This window comes from Coffea arabica, chromosome 11c (genome assembly GCF_036785885.1).
Source record: "Coffea arabica cultivar ET-39 chromosome 11c, Coffea Arabica ET-39 HiFi, whole genome shotgun sequence".
In the NCBI taxonomy this organism is placed as follows: Eukaryota; Viridiplantae; Streptophyta; class Magnoliopsida; order Gentianales; family Rubiaceae; genus Coffea; species Coffea arabica.
This window is the reverse complement of record NC_092330.1, coordinates 2,439,753-2,464,149: the sequence shown is the minus strand read 5'-3', so window position 1 is coordinate 2,464,149 and position 24,397 is coordinate 2,439,753. Positions and strand designations below refer to the sequence as shown.

Genomic DNA, 24,397 nt, shown 5'->3' with positions numbered 1-24,397 from the left:
TTTTGTGATCGGATATTTTTCACTAAATCGACCATAACAGTTGAATGGCTGTCGTGATATGTATACCATTCTACTACATTCAATTGCATACCTTAATAACATATTTATTGGCATAGATCGCACCGCCAAAGGTACGATGTATAAGATAACACAGTCTAAAGTATAAATTGTCTTGATTTTGTTACGATACTAAATTCGAATTATTATTGGGCTATTTTTATTAAAATATTATCATTTAGGCCATTTGTTTTGTATCGATTGCCGAATTTAGCGCCCCATTGACATGATGTATCACAGACACATCAATTGGTATTACAAGGATTAGGTACAAGTTTTTAGGTTAATTGAATTATGGTCAAGCCAGGTCACGACCACATGTTGGTAATAGGTGCGCATAAGAAAATGATTCCTTGGAGAATTAATTTGTAACGTTAAAACGAAGTTTTACAATGTCACAAAAAGGAAGAACGAACAGTACACAATGGGTTACAACCAGTAAGGGATATGTTACTGTTGCGTTACAACTAGTTACGACTGTTTAACATGCATCATTAACATCCAAATATGGTAAGCAATTTGTGGGAGTAGAGATTATAATGAGTATAGCTTTATCGCTACCCTGATGAACATTGGACTACATCCCTTGTTATCAGTTGTATCCCATACAACACCTGGGAACGCCGTCATGCATTAAACAGTGGGGTATATACCTTTGAAAGTCATCGTCGCTTGATTCAGTAAAGTCAGATAGGTCCGGGTCCGATATAAGCATGGGATCTGCTAAAATGTGTTGAACCATACCATGTCTTTTTGCGGCCTGGATCTCATGGAACCTGTGAAGCCTACGCTCCATCTGCATAACTTCTCGCTGTAGTCTATGTAATACGCTTGCATCATTGGTTTGTGATCCTATAACAAGATCCGCTGACCTTGTTCTTGGGATGCGGATGCCATGCCAGCGACAAAATACCTCTAATTCCATTCTTCGCTCACGAACAGGCTCCCATATGGGTTCATGGTCCATAACGAAATAGCCAGACGGTAGATGATCGTTGACCGTATTTTTAAAAATGTGACCAGCTAGTCCCAGAGAGTTGTTGGTGTTAAGTGGAGCGTTCCTGAACTCGCGTTTGGTACCATATAAAATCCTCCCATCTGGTGTTTCATACTTGCTTATGGCATTTGTTGGATCTAATGATACTTTCCGTCTTTTTTGCCGAACATTTGATGGTGAGCTTGTATGAGAACCTTCGTTTGTGGATTGCATGACTATGCTAATACCTATTGCTTTTTGGTTGGATGAAAGGAAGGATCTACTGATAAAGAATTAGGTGGGAGAAAAAAAGAGGTAGAAATTTTTAACAGAGCACCTATTTAAGACCATGCATAGTAAATGGTTTCTTCTGACAACTTCACCAACTGCTTCCTATGTCATTTCATGTTGTTCTCCACGGGATAGTACTCCTGGGTGAGTACATGAAGGCATGGCAACCACCTATTAACGAGACAATAGACTCAACATTTAGTCAAATGTATAGTGTGTGGATGAAATAATTGTTTAATTTGATTCGATCATGACCTGTACTCCAACAACAATTGGGTCAGGTGAATACCCAATTATTCGTCAGTCACCTTACTTTTCAAGTGTAACAAGAAGTTATCACCAGTATTTACATAAATTACAGGACGTTAATAAGCTGTTACCGCTTATTGATGTTCTTGTACAGGCACCTTGTCATTTGCCTATATGTTAAAATTTAGACAATTTGTTTACAATTGTATTAACGATAAGTATTACAGATAGTATTACAAGCACTTCAATAGGTATTACTCCTTCAGTACAGAAACGAACTTACAATTGGCGGCTTGGCTTGGTTCCACATGACCACATAATAAGTAACAGTTTCGCAGAAGAACATGATACTTCGTTGGGACAAGTAATTTGAAAGTAGGGTAACTAATATTTAAAATGCAACAAATTTTGATTACTCCATGTACATGTTGAGTTACAACCAGTTATGTATATGTTACAATTCATTACAACTAATGAATATGGAAACGGCAGTTTTTCGTCTTATCTAGTTAAAACTACTGATATTACAACTAGAAATTCCCTGATATTACAACTAGTGATACTACAACTAGTTAATATCCGATGAACCTTTCCTCTTCTCTCGTGTGCGCAATTGCCCTTGGCACAAACAATAAGTCCGACCCTCTAACACATATAATTTCTTAGACACTTTAGTAAGTGTCTATTGAGAACATAGAGATGGTCGATTCGAACCCCAAAACAATTGATGTAGCGAGGCCTTCTCGAACATCTCATTAAATTAGCGAGATCTTCTCGAACATCATGCAACCTACTGGCTGCTATTTGACACCCAAGAGCTTGATTTCTGTGTGAACCCTCTATTGATGACACTGCAATTGAGGTTAGAGGAGGGTTGAAGAATACTAATAATAAATTTCATGCACGGATTCATTGCCACCCTTCAGTAGAATGAAATGGGAAGTGTGAAGTTATTGAAAATGAAAAATGTTTGTGTAGTAATGAAAGGTGGACGAAAAAATTTTTGTTGTTGAGGGATATACTACTGCAACCACACCCTTTTATACTCCGCAGGACCCTCACGATGTGGTAAAATATCACTGGACAACGCATTCCAGGCCAAACAATTTTGTCGTGGCAGTGGAAGCTGTAGAGTTCGATGCATGCCATTGAATTGTGTCAAATCTGTTCACACAATAAAACAAATTATGCACCTGGCTCATGAAATGACCTATACACCAATATCAAGGGTCATGTGGATAAACAGTTACACATCAGTGACGTGTACGTTTCACTATGTACGGATTGCGTTACAACCGGTTAGATGTATGTTACAATTTATTATAACTAATGAATTTGCAATCAGCAGCTTTTCGTCTGCTCTATTTAAAACTGAATAATATTCGAACTAGATATTCCCCGAATTACAACTAGTGATAATACAACTAGTTAATATTCGATGAACCTTTCCTCTTCTCTTGTTTGTGCTATTACCCGTGGCAGAAACGATAATTCCTCCCACTGACACATTAAATTTCTTAGACACTTTATTAAGTATGTATTGAGAATAGTTACGATGATCGTTTCGAACCCCAAAACATTGCGTAGCGAGACTTTCTCGAACATCTCATTAAAATAGTGAGATCTTCACGAACGCATATGAGGGCAACTAGTACATCACGGGAGAAGAGACTGTAGACCCACATGCAGTGCCTGAACCATGTCGGATAAGTTTTGTTACGTTTCCAGGCCAGATTTGTTGTACCGACAGTGAATATACGTGTTACGTGCTGTTGCCAATCGTTTACAGACTTCAACACATGGCCTTGCAGCTTTTATCATGTTTTGGTCCTGTCCACCAACTTTTAAGAGTCACGTGGATACAGAGTTACACCTTAGATTCATGTACATTTCAATGTGTGCATGCACAGTTACACTGTCACAGGGAGGTATGACAGCCCAAATTATGCAACAGTTTCTTGGCCAAGAGTCAGATGTGTAACAGTCTATGACCTTGGTCAGTGTATGACCCAAATTTACTACCTCTATGAGCGGTTCGTACCTCCTTCTGCTCCAATGCTCTATAGGAGATTTCAAATTCGACCCCAAATTTTATGTATGTTGTAACTCAGAACGAACAAAGAGGTAAATAATAACTCACGAATTGTAACAATATATGAACAGTTTGTCAATCGTATGGACAAAATTTGTTGAACTATATTTTTAGTATCGATACATAAAATAATAAGTGTTACATCGTGTCACTAATCAGCATCAAAAAATAACATACCAATTGGGCAATTTTTATCATGGTAAGACCTGTATTGCAACATTAAGGGTACCGATGTGAATATTGAATTACACATTAGTGACCTTAATTTCGACACTGTGCATACACAGTAGTATGCAAAATATTGTGCACAAAATCTCACAATGAATGTCAGTTTTTTGGCCCAGAGTCAGATGTGTAAAACTGAATGGCCTTGGTCATTCAATGACCCACAATGTGATAGTACCTGAATAAGCACCTCCTTCTGATCCTGATACTTTATTAAAGATTTTCAATTTTACAACTAATTCACTGAATGTTGTAACTTAGGACGAACAAAGCTGTAAGTAAGAACGTACGAATTGTAACAATTTACAATTAAGGTAACCATTTGTGCATCATTATACAATTAATAGTTTCAATTAGTTGGAGTCATTAACACAAAACAATTGAACAACACAGGTGATTTCAGATAAAAGAGCAATCATATAACTCCACAAAAAACTAATAGTGTGACTTCACCAGTTTCATACAACTATACGACTGCATCTACTGTTTACTCTATCTTCTAGATCACCTGCCAAAATGGAAAGTCAACAGTACAAGGATGTCAGTGTAACTTTGCCTATGAAGGATACATCTCCGACAAACTACAGGCGAAGTTTATATCATATGAGGCGAAAAATTGAAAGTGCTGTCAGCGAAAAATTGCTATTAGGAGCAACAGAAAGGCGACCGCTACCGATATCATCATGAAGGTTTTCATTTGTCGAATATCTTGTTCGATTCGATGCACATGATACGGGAAAGAGTTTGGTTCATTTTGCACTGTTCCGGGACTGTCGAAGGAGCTTTCTCTACTTATTGCTTGTCGATTCGGTGAGGGAGGGCAGTAGTTAGCCTGAACTTGCTCATGATTCCTCCCTATTGGATGACACCAAGCAAAAAAGCACAGGTTTTTCCTTCACAATAGAAGTACAGCAACCCCTTCGTTGGTTTCTGTGACTCCACGATCTTCAGCCCAGCCCTTTTTCCGCAGTGGCAGTACCGATATTGGTACCTTAACTCAGTAGATCCGCCACCAAAATTGCTCGATGAAGACATTTGAACGATCTAAAACTCCTTTTGGGTCACATAAGCTTTAGTGTTTTAACCTTCTGTTGAATTCATGGTTGTGTGTCGATCATGAGCTAACACGGACCAACACATAGGTGGGAGTTAATATGTGGCAAGAAACGATATAAGCTAGTAACTAAATTCTGGAGAATTAGTAAGTATAGAATAAGTAACATGTTTTTTGAAAACATACACAAAACCCAAAACATGTAATTGACTGTTACAATTGGGTTTACGTATCACTAATCCAATAAATAAATTGATAATCAAACTTTTTGAATAAATGTAATAAACTACTGACCCGATTTGACACATGCATGCGATCTTCGAGTGTCTTCAAATAAACTATTTTATTTTCATGCCATTCGTCATTTGTCACAATAACTATTTTGTAACAACCTATAAGCACACTGTAGCATGCAATCATCAAACATGGAGTTCTGTATTAATTTTCACACTCTAACTTCCCATTGAAACATTTTGTAATAGTCTTTAATAACATTCAACTTCCCAATAACTATTTTGTAACATTCTACAAATACTTCGTAACTAACAATTTTCAAATATGGACTTTTGTAAAAATTTTCAAACTATCCCCTTGCGACTAAGTTTTTTGTAACGGTTTTCGAACATACTGTAACTTCCCAATAACTATTTTGTAATAATTTACAAACACTTCGTAACCAACAGACTTCAAATATGGACTTTTGTATTAATTTTCAAACTGCGCCATTCCAACTAACTATTTTGTAATAGTTAGCGAGCACACTGTAACTTTTAAAAAACTATTTTGTAACAACCTACAAACACTTTGTAATTAACAGTTAAATGTATATGGAGTTTTATATTAATTTTCAATCTGCAACTTCCCAACTAACTATTCTGTAACATTCTACGAACACACTATAACTTTTCCAAAACTATTTTGTAACAACGTACAAACACATCGTAACTAACAATTTTCAAATATGAAGTTTTGTATTAATTTTCAAACTGTAACTTCCCAAATAACTATTTTGTTACAGTCATACAAAATACTGTAACTTCCCAATAATTCTTGACTAACAACCTACAAACACTTTGTAACTACCAGCAGTTATATATGAAGTTTTGTATTAATTTTCAAACTGTAACTTGTCAATAACTAATTTTGCAACAAACTAATTGGGCGCTTGTTCTATAGTTACACATTGTTCAATGTAGGTTCTAGTATAGTTGGCACAGAGTCACGACGAGCATCTTTGAACCATAGATTCACGACACAATTGAACCAATTAATGCTCCGTTAATGTTATTACTGACATTATTCTAGTGTCAATAGAAAATCTGAATTAAATTCAGAATTTATGGCCACAAACTCTTTGTAAATAAACAGCACCATGATACAAATTGCTAATCTTGTTTGATGCTAATGTCTCCAGAAAAACAAAACTACTGTCTCAAAAGAAAGGTCCTTCTGAGTAGACTCCATAATAAAATTAGTTACAGCAATCCAAAAGCTGTAATACACATGTAATAATATACAAAAGCACGTCAAATGCAATTTTGTGAATTTCCTTCGCTCCCAGTCATGAATACTTATAAATCAGGCATTACCAACATTCAACTGCGCCCGTTTAGGTACTTGCAGGTTTGCGAAGCTGTCCGGAAACTTTGAGTTCTCCGCTGAGTTACACAATCGAGCTGTGTACAGCACTCGATACTTGCCAACATTTTCCTATCAGCACAAGAGGTAGGAATTAGCATAGTTGAGTGCCGAGGTAACAAGCATTAATTGAATTTCAGATGGATTGTAGGGAGAAAAGGGATATCAATTGTAATACCTCTGTAAGCCGAACAGCCAACCTTCCGCTCCAATGCTCTAGGAATGTCATAACGAAAACACCACTGTCACACCTGATCACGTTGTCTTCTCATTAGTCAGTTATGATATATATGTTGGACAAAAAACTTAGTACACGCTCTAACAATAATTACGGGAGAAGTCAAACTATTTACACTTTGTTGGGTGAGTGATGAGGGACATCGGCAACAGAAAATCCGAAACTGGAGAAGTCAATTTCCTTGCCAAACTTTGCCGCCACGACCAAACCCAGTGAACGTTTCTATATCACCAAAGATTATGTAAAACTGATTACAATCCACTAATGTGTCACTGTCATGTCGTGTAATGCATTTACCAATTTGTCCAACATACCAGTCGATTCAGTACACTAATATCTTTGCTCTTTGCTTGACTGCTATCAGGGTCTAGCACGTGCACTTCTTTCTCTGAGACGCCAAAGCTGTAGACAAACCAAGACCCCTCTATGCATACTGGCACAAGTATCTGCGCCCAATGAGGTATGAAAAAGGTCAGACAGGTCATTCTACATAACCAAGTATGACTATGTTTTGAATGTTTAACAGTCACATAAGAAGTTTTGGATTAAAACTGATAATTGCATACCCAATCACAATTTGCAGGATCAACCCCCGTATTGTTATTGCGAACCTTGAAGAGCTTTAGAAGCTTAGCAATAAGCTGGCATCAGAGAGCTTGTCGAATTTTCCCATTTTTAAAATTCCTTCCTGCAACCAATAACATAGCCGAGTGAAAGGTGCATAGAAGACATTAATAATAGTGCGTTGGATCGTAATACCAATTCAGATATGATGATGAGCATCTTTAACACAACTGTAGGATGCAGTCCAAATTTCAAACTCACGACTGCAACAGGTTCTACGATGTAGCGTTCAAGCTTCCTAATTTTGGCAGTTCTTCCACCCCAATTCATGAGACGGGCAAACATATCAATCACCTAATCAATGGTAAATAGTGATCAAAACATATAATTGAGTGTTGCTTGGGTGAGTTTACGTATGACTATTCCAATCAATAGATACATAATCAAACTTTTTGACTAAAAGTAATGAACTACTGACCCGATTAGACACATGCATGCCATTTTCCATTGTCTTCAAGTCAAGCCGAGTCAGCGAATATTGATACATTTGAACAAGTATGTCCCTATCACATCCAGGACACAATTAAACGATTTACTAATAATTATTACTCCTACTCCAAAACACGAAAATCTGACTAATGTATATGAACTCCAATCTCATCCATATTCAATCTGTTTTTCTATGCCATCTTCTTATGAACCACACGCGTACTTATTGTAGTGAACGGATGACAAAATCGAATTAATAGTTTTGTCAAGAATCTTACTTGGGATTTTGGTCCGGATCCCATGCATATGCAGCCAAATTTTTTTCGTATAGGCTAACTGTCACAGGTGCTGGTAGAATGAACTCTGCTGACCGCAGAACAGTGCTCTTCTTTGTTGCACGTGTAGACTTGTGCTTCACCTCAACGTCAAGGCCTCCTACAAAAGACAAATAACATGCATTTCATATGACATTCATTTGTTGTCGTCTAACAAATTATAAGGATTTTGCTTCATTCTTCAGACACAATGCAATTAGCAGTCATCAAACACCAATCGATTATTTTTCGAATGCAATGTAACTGTCCTAAGAACTATTTGTACAACTCTTCAGACACACTGTAACTAACACTTTTCAAACAGTTGTGATAAATTTTCAAACACACTAACTTCTCAATAACTAATTTGTAACAGACTTCAATCACACCATAACAGTATGCTAAACTAACAGTTTCTATGAGTTTTCAAATGCACTTTGACCAATAAATAAGTGAGTATCAACCTACAAACACACATTTAAACAGCAATCATTTAATATGGAGTTCTGTTTGAATTTTGGAAACTGTAACTTATCTATTAATTATAATCACTAACAGTCTCCAATAACATTCAACTTTCGTCTAAATAATCACTCATGTAACAAGTTACAAACACTTCGTAACTAAAATTCTTCAATTACATCACCTGCATTAATTATGAAATAGCTTTCCGGTAACTATTGTACAATAATGTAAAATAAATTCTGCGACTAACGATCCGCGAATATGGAGTTGTGTATTCATTAGAGCAAACTGTAACTTTCAGGTTACTATTTCGTGACAAACGTCAAGCACACTGTAAACATTCTTCAAACATACTAATTTTTAATCTATAAGTTTCCACATTTTTTGGTAACAATTTTTAAACACACTGTAACTTTTCAATAACTATTTTGTAACATTTTTTTCACTGCAATGTAACTAACATTTTTCGAAACACACTAACTTCTTAACATGAATAAAGTCATACTTTCATAATATGCCTAATTACATTTGTTACATCAACTTCATATGTGTTTCATATCGGACAGGGTATGACAGTATGCTTAACAAGTTTTCGATGATGACAAGCCAGAGTTCAGACCCGTGTACGTAGCATCATGATGGTATAAACACAGTTACCGTATATGATAATACATGTTACAGTCATACTACATGAATTACAACCTTATGAATAATAACAGTATACCAACCTTTCCGCTTTCGACCATATGATCGCAACTTTCGTGGCATTTCTTGCTCAAGCAGATGTGACGTCGATGCACTGGCGTGCAAAGGTGGTTGCACCGTACGTTGACCCTCTTCGGTAGGTTCTATGACGTTTGACCTGTATTGCTCCTGTTCTTGCTCTTGAAGCTGTATAATGCTTCCTTGCGCAGTTGTTGTCATGGTGGTCCCTTGTTTCAATCCGCGACTGATGTTATCGGGTACGACTGATGAGGTAGGAATTGGAATCTCCACGTCCATTACATCTTCATTCAGCTCTGGATCTTGGATACCTTCAATATTTGTTCTCGTATTGGCATCGTCTTTCTCGGCCTGCGCTGCATTATGCTCGTCTTCATCAGACCCTTCCGCATCAATTTCTTCAGCATCATCATCCTCGTCGTCTTCCCCTTCTTCGGCAGATTGAAATTCCGGCTCTTCTTCGGTATCAGGACTCTTGTGCATTGTATAGTCCTCCTGTACAGGTTTTTTTCCTTTGTCCAATGCTTCAGACCCAGAAGTGGAAGCTTTTGCTCTCGGCTGAGAGGAGAGGATTTCTGCAATCTTCAATATCCTTCGTTGGCTACTAACAGCAATGTTATACAGCTCATTTAGCTCAGCCTGCAGTTAGATGATGAATTATCAATCCGTAAATGAGCCACATGCTCTCAACAATTTCATACAATACAGGCATATACAATAGTACATTTACGCAAAGGTTCTTAATTTAACATTTGAATTGCGGCCATAGGTTCTATAACTGTAACTTATATACTAAAAATTAAAATGGTCACTCGGGATCATTGAAACTTCATACATTTATAACATGATTGGCCAAGAGATCACTATATTTCTGTATTTCCATTCATGTGACTTAATTTTTAATAACTCTCTAGACAGGGATGTAATATTGGGATTGGTATCACATATTAACATGATACTACAACATGAATGAAGTTGATAGGCCTATCAATAACCAACGATTTGGGGCAGGGACGGTCATACTGATGACCGTCCCTGCACGGTTAAGGGCCAAAATTTGCCCTCAAAATTTTGTGCGGCTGAGATAACACCATGTAACTCGATTTTTGCGCCAAGTGTGAGACCCACCACTATCTGTTGTGAAAATACATCCTGTGAAAAAAAACACGATGTACGAAGAAAGTTACGCGCAGTTCATAATGACTAAAATTGACAGGGACGGTTGCACCTGAGTCCGTGCCTCGAGTCCCAATAACCAATAACGTTGCTTACAATATGCAGTAATTACGTCTACTCAACCAAAATATTTTTCATTAAATCATGGAACAGACCCACTTACACCGATATCGGTGTGCCCGCTGTTCATCAACATTCCTACCAAATCAGGGGGTAGTTCAGTACTCTGCCCATCATATTCATTATCTTCCGGATCATATTGTCCAATCTTTAACAACAAATTAAACCAACCATTTCAATAGAAAAGCCACGCAATACATAGACCACTACCTTTTATATGAAATGAGATCAATAATATATAACATTTTACCAGTTTTCCTTTTCCATAAGCTCCAAGATTTTTAATCTCAAGTGCATCCCTTTCAGAGATCAGAGCATCTGTCCATGCCTTAGCTCGCGGAGCAGTCCTCGACACTTTATGCTTCAGTATTTGTACCCGATCAAGATAATGAATCTGCAATACAATACAGTAATTAATTCAACTGTAGATAAACTTGACCACACTGTTAAAACATCATCGTAGACGCATTCATTTGAGCATAATCTAATCAATCCATCGCACTGAATTTGATAAAATGTGGAAATACAGACAGTAGTTATGAAGGCACGCAAAACTAATTGACTCTCTGGTGCACTGTGTAACAATTAGAGCATATTTTCGTCATGACTACAACTATCTAATCTTACCAGCAGAACGAAGATACAACCGCCAACGTATTGGTGCTGCTTTTCACTTTTCTTTTGCACCTCTAGCACCTTATTGCATAGTACGATCCTCACATACTCAGCCCAATTCAATCTGGCTACCCTATCAACCAATTGCGTACAGTTCCAAACCTTTATTTTGTGCTCGGCTCTAGTGGTTGGAGCCAGTAGACATCCACAAGAAAATGCCACGAATAGTCTTACGAATTCTTCCCCTGCATTCATGGCTACCAACTCATTTGGGAGCTCATTCCATTTGTATGTCCTACGGCTTGGTCCAGTTCCCCCAACCTCGGTTGTATCGGTGTCTTCAACTGGAACGGGACCTTCGTTCGGGATCCCCAGGATTAAACTGATATCCTTTGACGTTAAAGGTAGCACACCATCTCCATGTACATTTAAACTGCTCAATGTCGGATTAAAGTTGTCAACAAGCCAGGTAGCTATGCCACTAGGAATCCAGTGACACTGTATGTCTAGCAGCCCTCCAAATCCTATGTCTCTAATCTGCTGCTTCTTAGTTTCATCGATTCGTGAAACTAAACTTGACATCTGCTTTGGTGAGCATCGGATAGTGTACTTCTGATTCTACACCATTTTTTAGATATATGCATTAGACTAATATAAGTTTCATTAAATGTTTGATGAATCATGCCGTGTATTTACCTTGATTTGAACTCGTGCTTTTCGCAATATCGGCTTTCCTAGACGTTCCATTTCTTTCTCATACTCTTCTTTCTCTTTCAAATATTCCTCCTTTCGCTTCCTCATTTCTTCCTCACTCAACTTATTATATGCTGTCCGAGCAATGTCATTGTACTGCATTGAATAAATAAAATCAAAAAACACGTTAGACTAAACACAAAATAATTGCTCCTTTCACTATTTTTCCCTTAGGCACCCCATCAGTTCAATGATTCTTCAGTTTATTTTGCTAGGACAGCATACCTCGGTCAGCTTAACACCCTTCGCCGAAACCGTGTGTTGATACTCTTTCCTGTCCACATTCAAAACTCCAAAGTTATATGTGCTATTTAGTACCATTATTTTTCCCTCATATTCAATAATCTTACCTGAACTTCATCCATGGATTCAATGGTGGGACTGGTTCTGCGACCTCGCTTGTTCCCGCTGTAATCAGTTCTTCCTCCCCACCTAAACGATCATTCCTTTTACTGCTTCTTTTCCTTCCCATCCTGCCCCTGAACAGTCAACATTGTAATGCTGAATAATGATGCCAAGTCTAACCTGCCAAGACCTTACGCAAGCATTGGCCACTTACCTATTCGATGAAGTGGGTGCTGCACCGTGTTCTGTACCACCACTTGTTTCGGCGAGTTCTTCTCTGCCTGCTTCCTGAAGTGTGCTTCCTGCTCGCGTTCTTGCCATTGTAAACTAATGTTTTTAACAAACATATTGCACTTCAGTTCCAAAATTTTTTTTCCAGCCACAGTCATAACATATCATGAAGTACTGCTAAACATAATATATGAGCATCAAATATTAGTCACGCTAGTTATAGTACAACCTGTAACATTTTTTCTCACACTCAGTAACTCATTCTTCACAGTTTGTTATTTATTCCAACTGCCACTAATCTACATAATCTGTTGTTCTACCTATCAGATTGTACTTCATCCATCAATTTCTTCTTCTGTTTATTATGCTACTGTACAATACCAATGCAGTAGAATAAGGGGTCATCCAAATTTATAGTATCTTCATGAAATTCTATAGACCAGTTCTATTATTGTAACTTCTGATCTATTACGTGTAACAACTATCAAAGATGATGTCCAACCACAACAATTATTGTACAAGTAATCTTCCTTTTCACAATTTGTTTGTCTCAATACCAAATTTTCTGGTTAATTATCCCTCATTTAGTCATTTCATAATCTATTCCCCTGCCTATCAAGTTCAATTCAATCACATTCTCCTTTATTTATCACCCTCTTCAACAATATGAATGAAGCAACAAACCCGTTAAACAATTTTACGTCATTGTTCATCCAATTTTACAGTGCACTTCTCCTAGTGTCACTATTAAATGACTGCGTGTAATGACTATCCAACATGATGTGCACCTACAATAACTAGTAAGATTCTTAACCGTTATTCCACACTAACTATGCTAAACCTCATGATTTGTTATTCCGTCTGTCTCACATTGCCAACTTATAACCTACTCTCGTACTCATTCACTTCCAACCTAGAAACTTGTCTCTCTTTATGCAAGTAAACCAATAACCTGTAACATCAATGTAAAAGAAAATATGAGAAGCACAACTGAGTACAAAACATTAAAACTCTGTTATTTCTCTGTACCTGTTAAACCACAACATGTAACAATTTTCCAACACTGTGTTAATGCACACGCCCTAATACAATAAACTTACACCAATCAAGACACAAATACGACATCTCAATTTCAAAATAACATTTTCATTAGCAAGTATGAGACACACAACTCAGTACAAAACATTTGAACTCTATTATTTCTATGTACCTATCCAACCACAACATGTAACAATTATCCAACACTGTGTTCCTGCACACGAACTAATACAATAACTTTCCCACCATTCAAGACCCAACTATGACATCTCAATTTCAAAATAACATTTTCATTAGCAAGTATGAGACGCACAACTCAGTACAAAACATTTGAACTCTATTATTTCTATGTACCTGTTCAACCACAACATGTAACAATTATCCAACACTGTGTTCGTGCACACGAACTAATACAATAAACTTACACCATTCAAGACCCAAAAACGCCATCCCAATTTCATGATAACATTTTTTCAATTATAATCTGCATCCATTTTTTCAATACTAACTATCGAACCCATGCACACATTTTCTCAAACAGTTGTGCCGCACGATTTCCCCCTTCTTTCCCACTCTCACTCTGTCATGCTCAAAAACTAACTCATAATACTCCTATCATGCTGCACTTACTCATTACTATACACAAAATTGTGCTCAAGTGATATCCCTCTAAGCGATCATCCTACTGTACGCCAACAACATCCACAAGTAAGGTCCTTCAACAAGCATGTCAAATCACACATGTTACTGCATCATCATAGGCCTCAAAAAAATTTGAATACCTGACTGATTTTCGGTCGTTCACTACTCCCGCGCTTTACGATCTTCCGCTCTTCAACCTTGGGTTCACCTTTCTTCTTCTTATAATAAATCCGAATCACCAGAAATTTGTCCACCACTCCACCACTTCTTGCTTCTCCTTGCTATTTTTTCAGTATCCAATGTTGCACTTCCACAGCTTTTCGCAATGTCACGCCGGAGAGTGTTGCCAATCTCGTATTTTCCCCTCTTATTTCTCCCTTCGTGGCTTTTCGCATGCAACTGCTTCGTCTGGTTTGGGTGGGAGTCTAAGTGCGGCTTTTCATTTTCAACCTTTCGATTTGGGCGGGACTTTGCTTACTAGTGGTCATAACGTTCCGTTTCTTGCCGTTACGGTCAGCAGAGCATAACCATTTTTTTTACTGTCTCACTTAATAAAACGACGTCGTTTTGGGCCAAACTGAAGCCTTTTGACGTGGTTTATTTCTGGCCTTACCTTTGTTTCTGTGAGGGGACCGTTCAGGAGCGGTCCTTCTGAGGACCGCTCCTGCCCCGTATCCAATTCACTTGCCTGCATATGGATCCAAGGTACGGGCTGTCAGCAAAAAGATTCAAGTTGTCAGTAATCGGGTGAAGGAAATGTATCAAAGGAATTTTTTGATTGGTGGGGATGCCCTGATGTTGGAGCAGTGTTTCAACGCTGATAGAGTGGACAAAAAGCCCAAGGTAGAAATTGGTCTTATGTTTTGAAGACTTGATCTGCAATTTTGTGATTTTACTTTTGAAGTGTTGATCTGCTTTCTACTGCTCTTGATTAGTAACTCACTTAGCGTAGCAAATGTGGGTATAGCTATTTCTTTTTTTTTTTTTGTTGTATAGTTTAACAAATTTCCTTGGTTAAACTAAACAAGAATCCGTATACTTAATCCAAGCAAAAGCCCATATACTTAATTTTCTTTTTGTTTCTTGGTTAATTAATTATTAAGGTATAATCACGTGAGTTATTCTTATTATTCAAGGTTACGTGCTATTTTGGCTTTTTTTTTAAAAAGAAATTTAATTTAACGACCATATTGACTGCATATGACTAATTCTTTTAGTAATTGTAAAAATCTGTGAATTGTATTGAATCTACTTCAAATTAATAACATTAGGAATCAGATTTATTTTCGCTAAAACTTAAGAGACTAAAATTGCATCGGGTACCAAAAATTGGGGATTAATTTATTTTTCTGAAACTTTAGGACCAAAATCATACAAGTACCAAAGATAGAGGACCAAAATTGCATTTCTCCCTTGTTTTTACTTGTGACATGGAACTTTAATCGTTAAAACTTGAGCACTACCCTTTTGACTAGAGATAATTTCAGAAACCTCCCCTAACGTTTATGGTAATATCACCTGGCACCTTTGAAGTTTCAAAAATAATACTCAACATCCAAATCATTGAGATGGAATCATTAATCACTATCATAGCATATGAATAGACAAAAATATTTTTGCTACTTTAACAAATTTTAGACAAAACATTATGGAACAAAAAATGTTTAGGCAAAACATATGAATCTTATATTATAATCAATTTGGTAGAAAATTCAATATGAGGAAACAAAAGAAGATGGAATTGGGAGAAAAATATCTCTCTCTCATTAAATGATTATTATAAGAATATTTTAATGATACAATGTTGAGATTGTTACAAAAAGTATGATTTTAGGAGGGGTTAGTAATATTTTTTAAACTTCAGAAATGTCAAATGATATTAACATAAATCTCAGGGGAGTTTTTCAAAATTATCTCTAGCCAAAAGGGTGAGAAATATACCCTTTTACAAGTTCGAGAACAAAAATATGCACTTAATAATTGGAGGGCTAAAAATCGAGAAACTTTAATAGTTTAAGACACATCCAGATTTTTTGTGCTTAAAACTTCATTTCGCTTGCAGTATCATTACTTTTTTTTAAAAAAAAAATATCAAAGGAAAAAAAAATTCGGTAATATCCTATGAAGTCAGAGTATTGAATGTAGTGTGATCATCATTTACTGCTTTCCAAGTCAATTCTAATTGACCAACAATTCGGGATGACTTGAGCTGCACTGCTGAAAAATTCACAGTTAAAACAAAGCAGCGTTTCTCTGAGAATTCTGTAATCATCAAAGTTTCTTTCTTTATTGAATCCTGATTAACGAACCTTGTCTGTTACAATGTAGCTTCACTCTAACATTTTTGTTGTTTATGTTAACAGCCTGGTGTTCCAGGGGCTGACAAAGTCATAGGTTTTGAGGATGTAGCCGCAGAAGTTATTGAACGTCTCACCGGTAAAAAATGGGATCAACAAAGAAAAACAGATTCAGAGCAGCAAAAGACCGAGATGAAGCACATGACTGAGGTAAAGCAGCAGATTGAATTGAAACGGATTGAGGATCTAGAAGTGGTTTCAATTGTGGGAATGCTTGGGTTGGGAAAAACGACACTTGCTAGAAAGGTTCTAATTGACCCTGTCATCGAGTACGAGTTTTTCACTCGTATATTTGTTGCCGTTTCCCAAGATTACGAGAAGAGGGAAGTGCTTCAAACTATTCTAGTCCAGGGTGGTTTCTTTAAGAACATCACAGAATTGAATGGAAAGTCTATTGAAGAATTAGAAAGACTGATTGGTGATAAGTTAAAGAGCAAATATTTGGTTGTCCTGGACGATGTGTGGACCAATGATGTATGGAAGGAACTCAAACCTGTTTTCCCTGACAACAAAAAGGGCAGCAGGGTGTTAATAACCACTCGGCACAAATTTGTGGCCGAGTACAGTAAATCAAAGATCAGACCCTATGACTTACGTTTCTTGTTTCCAGAAGAGAGTCGGGAATTACTTCGAACAAAGGTCTTTGATGAGAACAGATGTCCAGAGCACCTAGAGGAGATGGAAACAAACATTTTGGACAAGTGTAAAGGGCTACCACTAGCAATAGTGGTCACTGCTGGTATTCTTAGGAATAATCGAGAGAGAAAGGAATGGTGGGAGAAAGTGTTTCGTGGTGTGAGTAATTTAGTCGATGATGACCAGAAGCGAAGTGAGATGTTGATAAAATTGAGTTATGACCATTTGCCTTTCCAATTGAAACCATGTTTTCTGTACCTTGGGGTCTTTCCGGAAGATGTGGACATTCCAGTTTGGAAATTGTTGAGGTTGTGGATTGCGGAAGGGTTCATACAGCACATTCCAGATACAAGCTATGCAAGCTTGGAGGAAATAGCAGGGGAATACTTGAGGGAATTGGTTGACAGGAATCTAGTTATGGTGGCAGATAGAAGGTCAAATGATGAGATTAAGACATGTCGTGTCCATGACACGTTACGCCACTTTTGCAAGAAGAAGGCCATAGAAGAAAATCTGTTTCAAGAAATAAAATTGGATGAGCTTATTGGTCCATCTGCAAGCGCCTCTCTAAAAAATAGCCGTCGCTTGTGTGTCAGTGCCTACCTTTCAAATTACATTTCTAGAACTCCTTCTGCTCCTTGTGTACGCTCATTGTTGAGTTTAGCCAAGGATGAGAGTGCTCTGAGCAAGGAAGATTGCGCACTTATTGCTAAACCCTTCAAACTACTCAAAGTGCTGGATGTCAAATCCAGCAAGATTGTTGGTCGTTGTCCTGCAGAACTAGCTAAACTTGTTCTCTTGAAGTACATTGCCATAAATTGCGACCTCAAGACCCTTCCAAAGAAGATGTCTAGCTTGCTTAACTTGCAAACTATCATTATTGACACAACATCCAGTAGCCTTGATATACAGCTAGACTTGTGGAAGATGACACAACTAAGGCATCTTCATGCTAATGCGTCGACTACCTTGCCTAAATGTCAGGAACAGACCATAATGGTAAATTTGCAGACCCTATCTACTATATCTCCTGAAAGTTGCACCACAGATGTGTTTAAAAGGACACCAAAACTCAAGAAACTGGGCATACGTGGGAATATAGGCCTTCTTGTGCAGCCTAGTAGGGAGTCTAGTTTGTCTGACGGTCTCTTACAACTGGAACTCCTTGAAAAATTGAAGCTGCATAATGATGATGTAACTTGCAAGTTGCAGGCCCTTCCATTCGAGCACAAGTTTCCAGCAAAGCTAACAAGGTTGAGTCTGCAAAGCACGAGTCTTGATTGGAGTCATATGTCAACTTTGGGGAAGTTGAAGTGTCTTGAGGTGCTTAAGTTGAAGGACAATGCCTTTAAGGGAAAGCATTGGGAGACAGAAGATGGGGGTTTTCGATATCTCAAAGTTTTGTTCATTGGAGCTACAGATTTAAAGGTTTGGAAAGCTAAGTCAAGTAATTTCCCTGAACTCAAAAGCCTTGTTCTCAAGCAGTGCAGAAATCTCGAGGCTATCCCATCTGACCTTGCAAATGCGAAAAGCCTCCAGGTGATTGACCTAGAACACACCAGCCAAACGGTGGTTGCCTCTGCAAAGAATATGCAGTTGCTACAATTGCGAGTTCTCAGGCAGAAAAGGGACATCGAGACCAGCGAGCTCAAGGTCAAGATCTATCCTCCAGAGTAATAAAAATACAAGTGCTTCGAAGTTCAAATCCCTTAAGAGGATACAATTGAGGTTAAAACAACGGTGATTCTTTAACTGATCCTCTTGGGAAGCACTTTAAAAAATGCCTTCTGTTCTTTTCTTTTCTCTAGCAGGATATTGCCTGGTCTTGCATTCTGTTGCTCCAATCAAAATTTCTAGCCCGAGGTGCCGCAGATTCTAACTTTTAGTGTTTTCTTTTACCATTATGTACCAATAACAAAGCCAATTGCATGCGGACTTCTATCTCTTAAAATGTTCCCCTTTCTTTCTCAATCTTTTCGGCTAGTTTATTGTGATGGAGATAAGGCAACAGATGTTTTGGCCAACTGAGGAACAAGGTGTGGAGGTGCTCTTTCCCTCTAGGAACTCAACTGGATAAAATCCAGTTTGAAATATCATCTTGCTGGTATAGTGGTATGTTTTGTGTCCAATAAGGGAGTGGACAACACCTCTCAACATTGTTTCAGTGTATTGGTAATCAAGTTTGAACTGAATCTTGTTCCAATATCCGATGCATTTTCCAATTCTCTTCCATTTGAGTTGGTAACTTTCCTAACCAAAGAAAAGAACTATGATCTGATAAATTTGGTTACAAGTTCCTATGTTCGGCTCCTCAGCTTTGTGGTTAGCGGTCAAAGTTTCGCCTGAGCTGCAAGGCTAACAATTAAATGATACATTTTGCACCTCGAAAGTCCACAGTCAATTGAACTATTATTTACTTTTTCAAATAATTTTCGCATCATCATTATCTGGATATGTATTGTGTACAATTAACTAGTTTTTATAAAACTGCTCCTACTAGTCAATCTTATAGAACTGCTAAACCATTGTTACCCACCCCTGTATTGTCACTGCCCCTCAAGTACTTAATATTTGTCAGGGAGAAACCTGTCAAGAGGATGAGCAGCGCAGAAATGAATGAGAAAAGGGCCAAGGGGTTTCGTTTTTGGCGAGATAAGAACTATGAGTTGGGGCACAAATGCAAGAAACAGCAGTTTTATAGACTGGAAGTTTGTGGTGACTTCGAAGATGGGGTATATGAAGAAGGGGTTGAATTGGAAGGAAAAAGGAGAGGAGGAAGATGAAGGAAATCTGGCGCAAATCTCAGTTAATGCAATGTCGATAATGGCAGTTCCCAGATTCAACACTAAGATGGTCACTAGACATGTGGGGAAGCAAGATATCCACATCGTCATTGATTGCTGCAGCACTCATGATTTTATCAATCCAGATGTTGTGAGGAAATTGGGCTTGAGATCTGTGCAGGTAGCTCCATTGATACTGGAGGTGGCCAATGAATTAGAACCCAAAAGTTCTAATTTCAGGGACCCATTGATTAATTTACCTCATCTACAATACATTGCCTCCACTGCAAAATATTGTACAGGGTACGTGCAAGAAAAGTGAAAGCCACGTCTTCTCAACTGATATAACTAATTAGGTACTTCCAAACCATGTTCAATCGTTTATTCTCCCCTGATAGTGTACTTCAATCACTTTGTAACTAGGCTTCCGTCCTTTGATCAAGATTTGTGTAGGGAAGTTTAAGTGAAGCTTTTCCTGAATTCAACATAATTTGGGTTATACTGCTGAATGTCGTCACCGATAGTAAATTTAGACTAATGTATATGATGAAGGGCCATAATCTGAATACCAAAATTACAAAACAAAAACTTTCAAGTTTCAACTATTGCTATGAAAAGAGGCTCTCTGTTTAAAATCAACACAAATCATATACAGAAAAGTGAAATGTCTTTGTGTTGGCTAAGAAGAGACTTTGTTAAGTTCTTCTTCTGCTTGCCTTTATTCCACACAAAAGGAGTTAACTAGGCAGGCTACAAATTTGAACGTGTTCACGCTGCATGAAATTATAGGAAAGTTAACAAAAACGTGTTTTTGATATTGGATGATGAAGTACGTTTTATATATTGATGAATGTTAAATAATTGTAATGCAAATTCTTAATTACAAAGGTAGATTATATTGAATTGATCTCGCATTTTCAAAGAGCAAGTAGTGTAAAGAACTGGTTGCCTGTCATCATTACGCCCTGTAGTTAGACCCTCACATGTTAGACAAACAGGATTTATCATTCTCTTCCTTATCATCTGATTCTCCAATTGAATTCTTTGAATTTCTTCCCTGAGTATGGTTTTTAGCTCTTGCAATTTGAGTCTAAGTATGTCAAGACCAAGAGATTAGTTATGTCATCCTAATAATGGATTAAAAACCCGAGAATTTGGTTTTTTTTTTTTGGTTTGTATTCAAGGGAGAGACTGCTAGACCAGGAGAAATCATCTTGATCCTGGAAAAAGTACCACAAGAAATTGCTTTTGTTTTAAATTACAAGCAGTTAAAATCCACTAGTGGTATTTACCATCATTTTGATTTCATCTGTTTTGAAATAAAAAATTTGTTCGACTTGGATTAATCCTCATTTGGATGAGGGTTTTCCTTCAAAAACCTTAAATACATCCAATCATTAAATAAAACAAAAATAAAAAGAGACTAAAAATGATATGAACTCAAGAAGGGTGAATACTAGAACCTGGAAGTTACTTCTTTAATTTTGGATGAATAATTGATACATGTCATTTAAAGTCCTTTAACTTTTTTTAGAATATATAAGCAAAAGAACTAATGATTACTATCGGACCAAACTTATCATGAATGCACACATTAATGATTACTATCTACCTTTATATTTATATACTTTTACTAATTAATTTTATTTCTTTTGAAAATTTAACACCTAAACTATATTTTAACGAGTATCTAGTAGACATTCATTATATAGACTCCTATTAAAAAGTTGTCCCCAGACCCAAATTAGGTAACAGGGATATATCTATTTGAATAGAGTTTTCTAATGTAGATGCAAATGAAATTGAAACTACAGAGTCCGTGCAAGTGGAGTGCAAAAGTAAAGAGAAAAAAAAGTACAAATGAAGAAAAACTTAAAAGAAACATTTGTAAAACTCCATTATCAGAATTCCTTTCTTAAGATCATCAACGTTTGCATACCTTTTAGACTTTCACACGCTTCCTTACAATAACATTGTGGAAAATTTGTAACCAACATATCAAATAATTTCTTATAATAACATTTATTTTGATACGATGAGTTTATTATGTACGTTCATGTAACAAAACAAATTTCAAATATTATTAAAATATACCTTCTACTTGGTGCCTTTGGAGCACCAAATAGGCACATTAAAAAAAAAACAAATGAGCAGCTATTAATGCTTTAATTATTATTATTTACTATCTGAATTACAACACTTTTGCACAAGAAATTTATCTTTTTTCCAAAAAAGAAAATACTTTTGATCCATACTTTCTAATTTTATAAAATTTAAGCAATATAATTTTTGCCATTAGTAATCCAACTTTCATTAACGTTCTTCATGAATGGCAGTTACTGAGTATGAGAACTATGTGTTAAAGTTATGGGTTGTGAAATACATCGAATAATGCTCAAAAACTTATACTATTTATGGTTGAAACATCCCTTTCACTGTAGATTTAATAGCAACTCATAATGGATGTTGATAGCATTAGCAAGGTACAATTTGATCATCAAATGTTTGATGCGATTGTTAATATTGACAGCTTGAATTCATCAACAAATAGTATAGGTTTTTTTTCAGATCCTTGCCATAATACATATCGAAGTCGAGGGGGGGTAATGTAGCTTTAAAACTGGACATGACGAAGGCATATGATCGCATGTCTTGGATGCATATTATTATTGTTCTGTGGAGATTTGGCTTTGGGGAAAGATATATAAACATGGTATGGCGTCTAGTTTCGAATGTCTGGTTCTCGATTCTAATTAACGGGGTGTTTCATGGATTTTTTAGATCCAGCAGGGGGGTACGGCAGGGGGACCCCCTATCCCCCCGTGCTTTTATTATTGGGGCGGAGGTGTTATCACGCGGTTTTAATAATTTAACTCAACAAGTGGGTTTTTTGGGATTTAGGATCCCAAGGGGTTGTCCTACTGTTACGCACCTTGCCTTCGCAGACGATGTGCTAATTTTTTCGAATGGGTCTACCGCTGTATTAAAAAACGTTATGCAAGTTTTGAAAGAGTATCAGCAGTCATCGGGCCAATTGGTGAATGTCCAAAAAAGTGGGTATCTAGTGCACCCATCCATATCCTCGGCTCGCAGAAGGGTGATTAAGCGAGTTACACGGTTTTCAAGGCAGGTTTTTCATTTTGATATCTTGGTTTCCCTCTATACATCGGCAGGAGTAAACCGTCATACCTTGAGGAGATTGGTTTGGCAATGCTGCGTCGAATCGTCTCCTAGAAATCTTAGTTTCTTTCCTGGGAGGGGAAGCTTACCTTGGTCAGGCATGTTTTGATGTCCATTCCATTACATTTGCTGGCAGTGACTGTGATACCAATCTCAGTGTTCAAAATGGTAGAAAAGGTATGTGCAAATTTTCTCTGAGGTGAATCGGAGGCAGAGTTGAAATACCATTGGATTGGATGGTCTCAATTGTGTTACCTGATTGGGGAGGAAGGAGTGGGGATTAGACGTTTAAGTGATGTGTATGTGGCATTCTCTTGCAAACTGTGGTGGCAGTTTAGGACGGGCTCATCGCTTTGGGCAAGTTTTCTACGGGCTAAATACTGCAGAGATTTTCACCCATGTTAGGTTGAGCTGAGACGGCAGGCTTCGGGGACATGGCGGAGGATGTTCAGTGTCAGTCGGCAAGTGGAGTTATCTATGGTCTGGCTGATCCAGGAGGGAACTTGTCATTTTTGGTATGATAACTGGCTGGGAACTGGCGCATTGTTTCTTAAAATCACAGTGCACCCAACTCTCTCTTTCAAAGATTTCATTACAAATGGGAAGTGAGATGCAAGTTTGCTCTCTCGGGACATTATTCTTGACCTTCTCCCTTCAGTTTTACATCATCAGGTTCCCCAGCATGGGCGGGCGGATAAGGTCGTTTGGAGCTTGTCTTCATCTGGCAAATTCTTTCTATCATCGGCATTCGAGGAGAAACGGCAAGGCCGAAGCTCCTCGTTTGTTCTCTCTCACATCTGGCATTGTCGTATTCCGACAAAGGTGTCCTTCTTCATGCTGCGCTTGTTACTCAGACGACTGCCAATCCCAGACGTGTTCGGTAAGATGGGATTTCATATGCCTTCCAAATGTTCTACTGTCATAATGGAGCCAGTGAGACATTGGAGTATCTCTTCTCGGAGGGACAGATCGTGATGGAGGTATGGACCTATTTTACTAGCTTAAGTGGGCTCCAGACCGTCGTGCCAACTTTGCGGGCTTGGGTAGTGGCTTGGTGGATGGTGGGTTCGAGAGCTAAGAAAAGGCGCATACTCTTCAGGATTTTGCCTTGTTATATTTGTTGGCACATATGGAAGGCAAGGAACC

The 24,397-nt window shown here is 37.6% G+C and overlaps 3 protein-coding genes and 1 long non-coding RNA gene across 4 annotated transcripts; 1 reads left to right on the top strand and 3 right to left on the bottom strand.

Moving 5' to 3' along the window:
- Positions 1–6,294: 6,294 nt before the first annotated feature.
- Positions 6,295–10,820, bottom strand: LOC113693312 (uncharacterized). The gene is made up of 10 exons (XM_072071410.1): positions 10,715–10,820; positions 9,381–10,527; positions 8,152–8,308; positions 7,863–7,947; positions 7,646–7,738; positions 7,387–7,508; positions 7,135–7,266; positions 6,936–7,042; positions 6,761–6,833; positions 6,295–6,654 (listed from the first exon to the last, which is right to left on the bottom strand). The coding sequence occupies exons 2-6, from the start codon at positions 9,856–9,858 to the stop codon at positions 7,443–7,445; spliced, it is 879 nt and encodes a 292-aa protein (XP_071927511.1). The 5' UTR covers positions 9,859–10,527; positions 10,715–10,820; the 3' UTR covers positions 6,295–6,654; positions 6,761–6,833; positions 6,936–7,042; positions 7,135–7,266; positions 7,387–7,442.
- Positions 10,694–12,360, bottom strand: LOC140016854 (uncharacterized). The gene is made up of 5 exons (XM_072070888.1): positions 12,265–12,360; positions 11,983–12,135; positions 11,299–11,904; positions 10,922–11,065; positions 10,694–10,819 (listed from the first exon to the last, which is right to left on the bottom strand). Exons 1-5 carry the CDS (start codon positions 12,358–12,360, stop codon positions 10,694–10,696), a joined length of 1,125 nt encoding a protein of 374 aa, XP_071926989.1.
- Positions 12,361–12,396: 36 nt separating this feature from the next.
- On the bottom strand, positions 12,397–14,970 carry LOC140016879 (uncharacterized). Its single transcript, XR_011823125.1, has 3 exons — positions 14,436–14,970; positions 12,599–12,711; positions 12,397–12,518 (listed from the first exon to the last, which is right to left on the bottom strand). It is a non-coding gene; the product is annotated as an uncharacterized lncRNA (long non-coding RNA).
- Positions 14,971–14,979: 9 nt separating this feature from the next.
- LOC140016878 (putative late blight resistance protein homolog R1B-23) lies at positions 14,980–19,491 on the top strand. The gene is made up of 2 exons (XM_072070967.1): positions 14,980–15,138; positions 16,659–19,491. The coding sequence occupies exons 1-2, from the start codon at positions 15,052–15,054 to the stop codon at positions 18,963–18,965; spliced, it is 2,394 nt and encodes a 797-aa protein (XP_071927068.1). The 5' UTR covers positions 14,980–15,051; the 3' UTR covers positions 18,966–19,491.
- The last annotated feature ends 4,906 nt before the right edge of the window (positions 19,492–24,397 follow it).

Excerpts from the sequence above, each read along its gene's own strand:
- LOC140016878 (XM_072070967.1), top strand. The coding sequence starts at position 15,052 with ATGTATCAAAGGAATTTTTTGATTGGTGGGGATGCCCTGATGTTGGAG. Across the intron at positions 15,139-16,658 it reads GAGTGGACAAAAAGCCCAAG|CCTGGTGTTCCAGGGGCTGA; the intron begins GTAGAAATTGGT and ends TTATGTTAACAG.
- LOC113693312 (XM_072071410.1), bottom strand. The coding sequence starts at position 9,858 with ATGCACAAGAGTCCTGATACCGAAGAAGAGCCGGAATTTCAATCTGCC. Across the intron at positions 8,309-9,380 it reads ATATGGTCGAAAGCGGAAAG|GAGGCCTTGACGTTGAGGTG; the intron begins GTTGGTATACTG and ends TGTCTTTTGTAG. Across the intron at positions 7,948-8,151 it reads GATCCGGACCAAAATCCCAA|GGACATACTTGTTCAAATGT; the intron begins GTAAGATTCTTG and ends TGGATGTGATAG.
- LOC140016854 (XM_072070888.1), bottom strand. The coding sequence starts at position 12,360 with ATGGTACTAAATAGCACATATAACTTTGGAGTTTTGAATGTGGACAGG. Across the intron at positions 12,136-12,264 it reads AGGGTGTTAAGCTGACCGAG|TACAATGACATTGCTCGGAC; the intron begins GTATGCTGTCCT and ends TATTCAATGCAG. Across the intron at positions 11,905-11,982 it reads AAGCACGAGTTCAAATCAAG|AATCAGAAGTACACTATCCG; the intron begins GTAAATACACGG and ends AAAATGGTGTAG.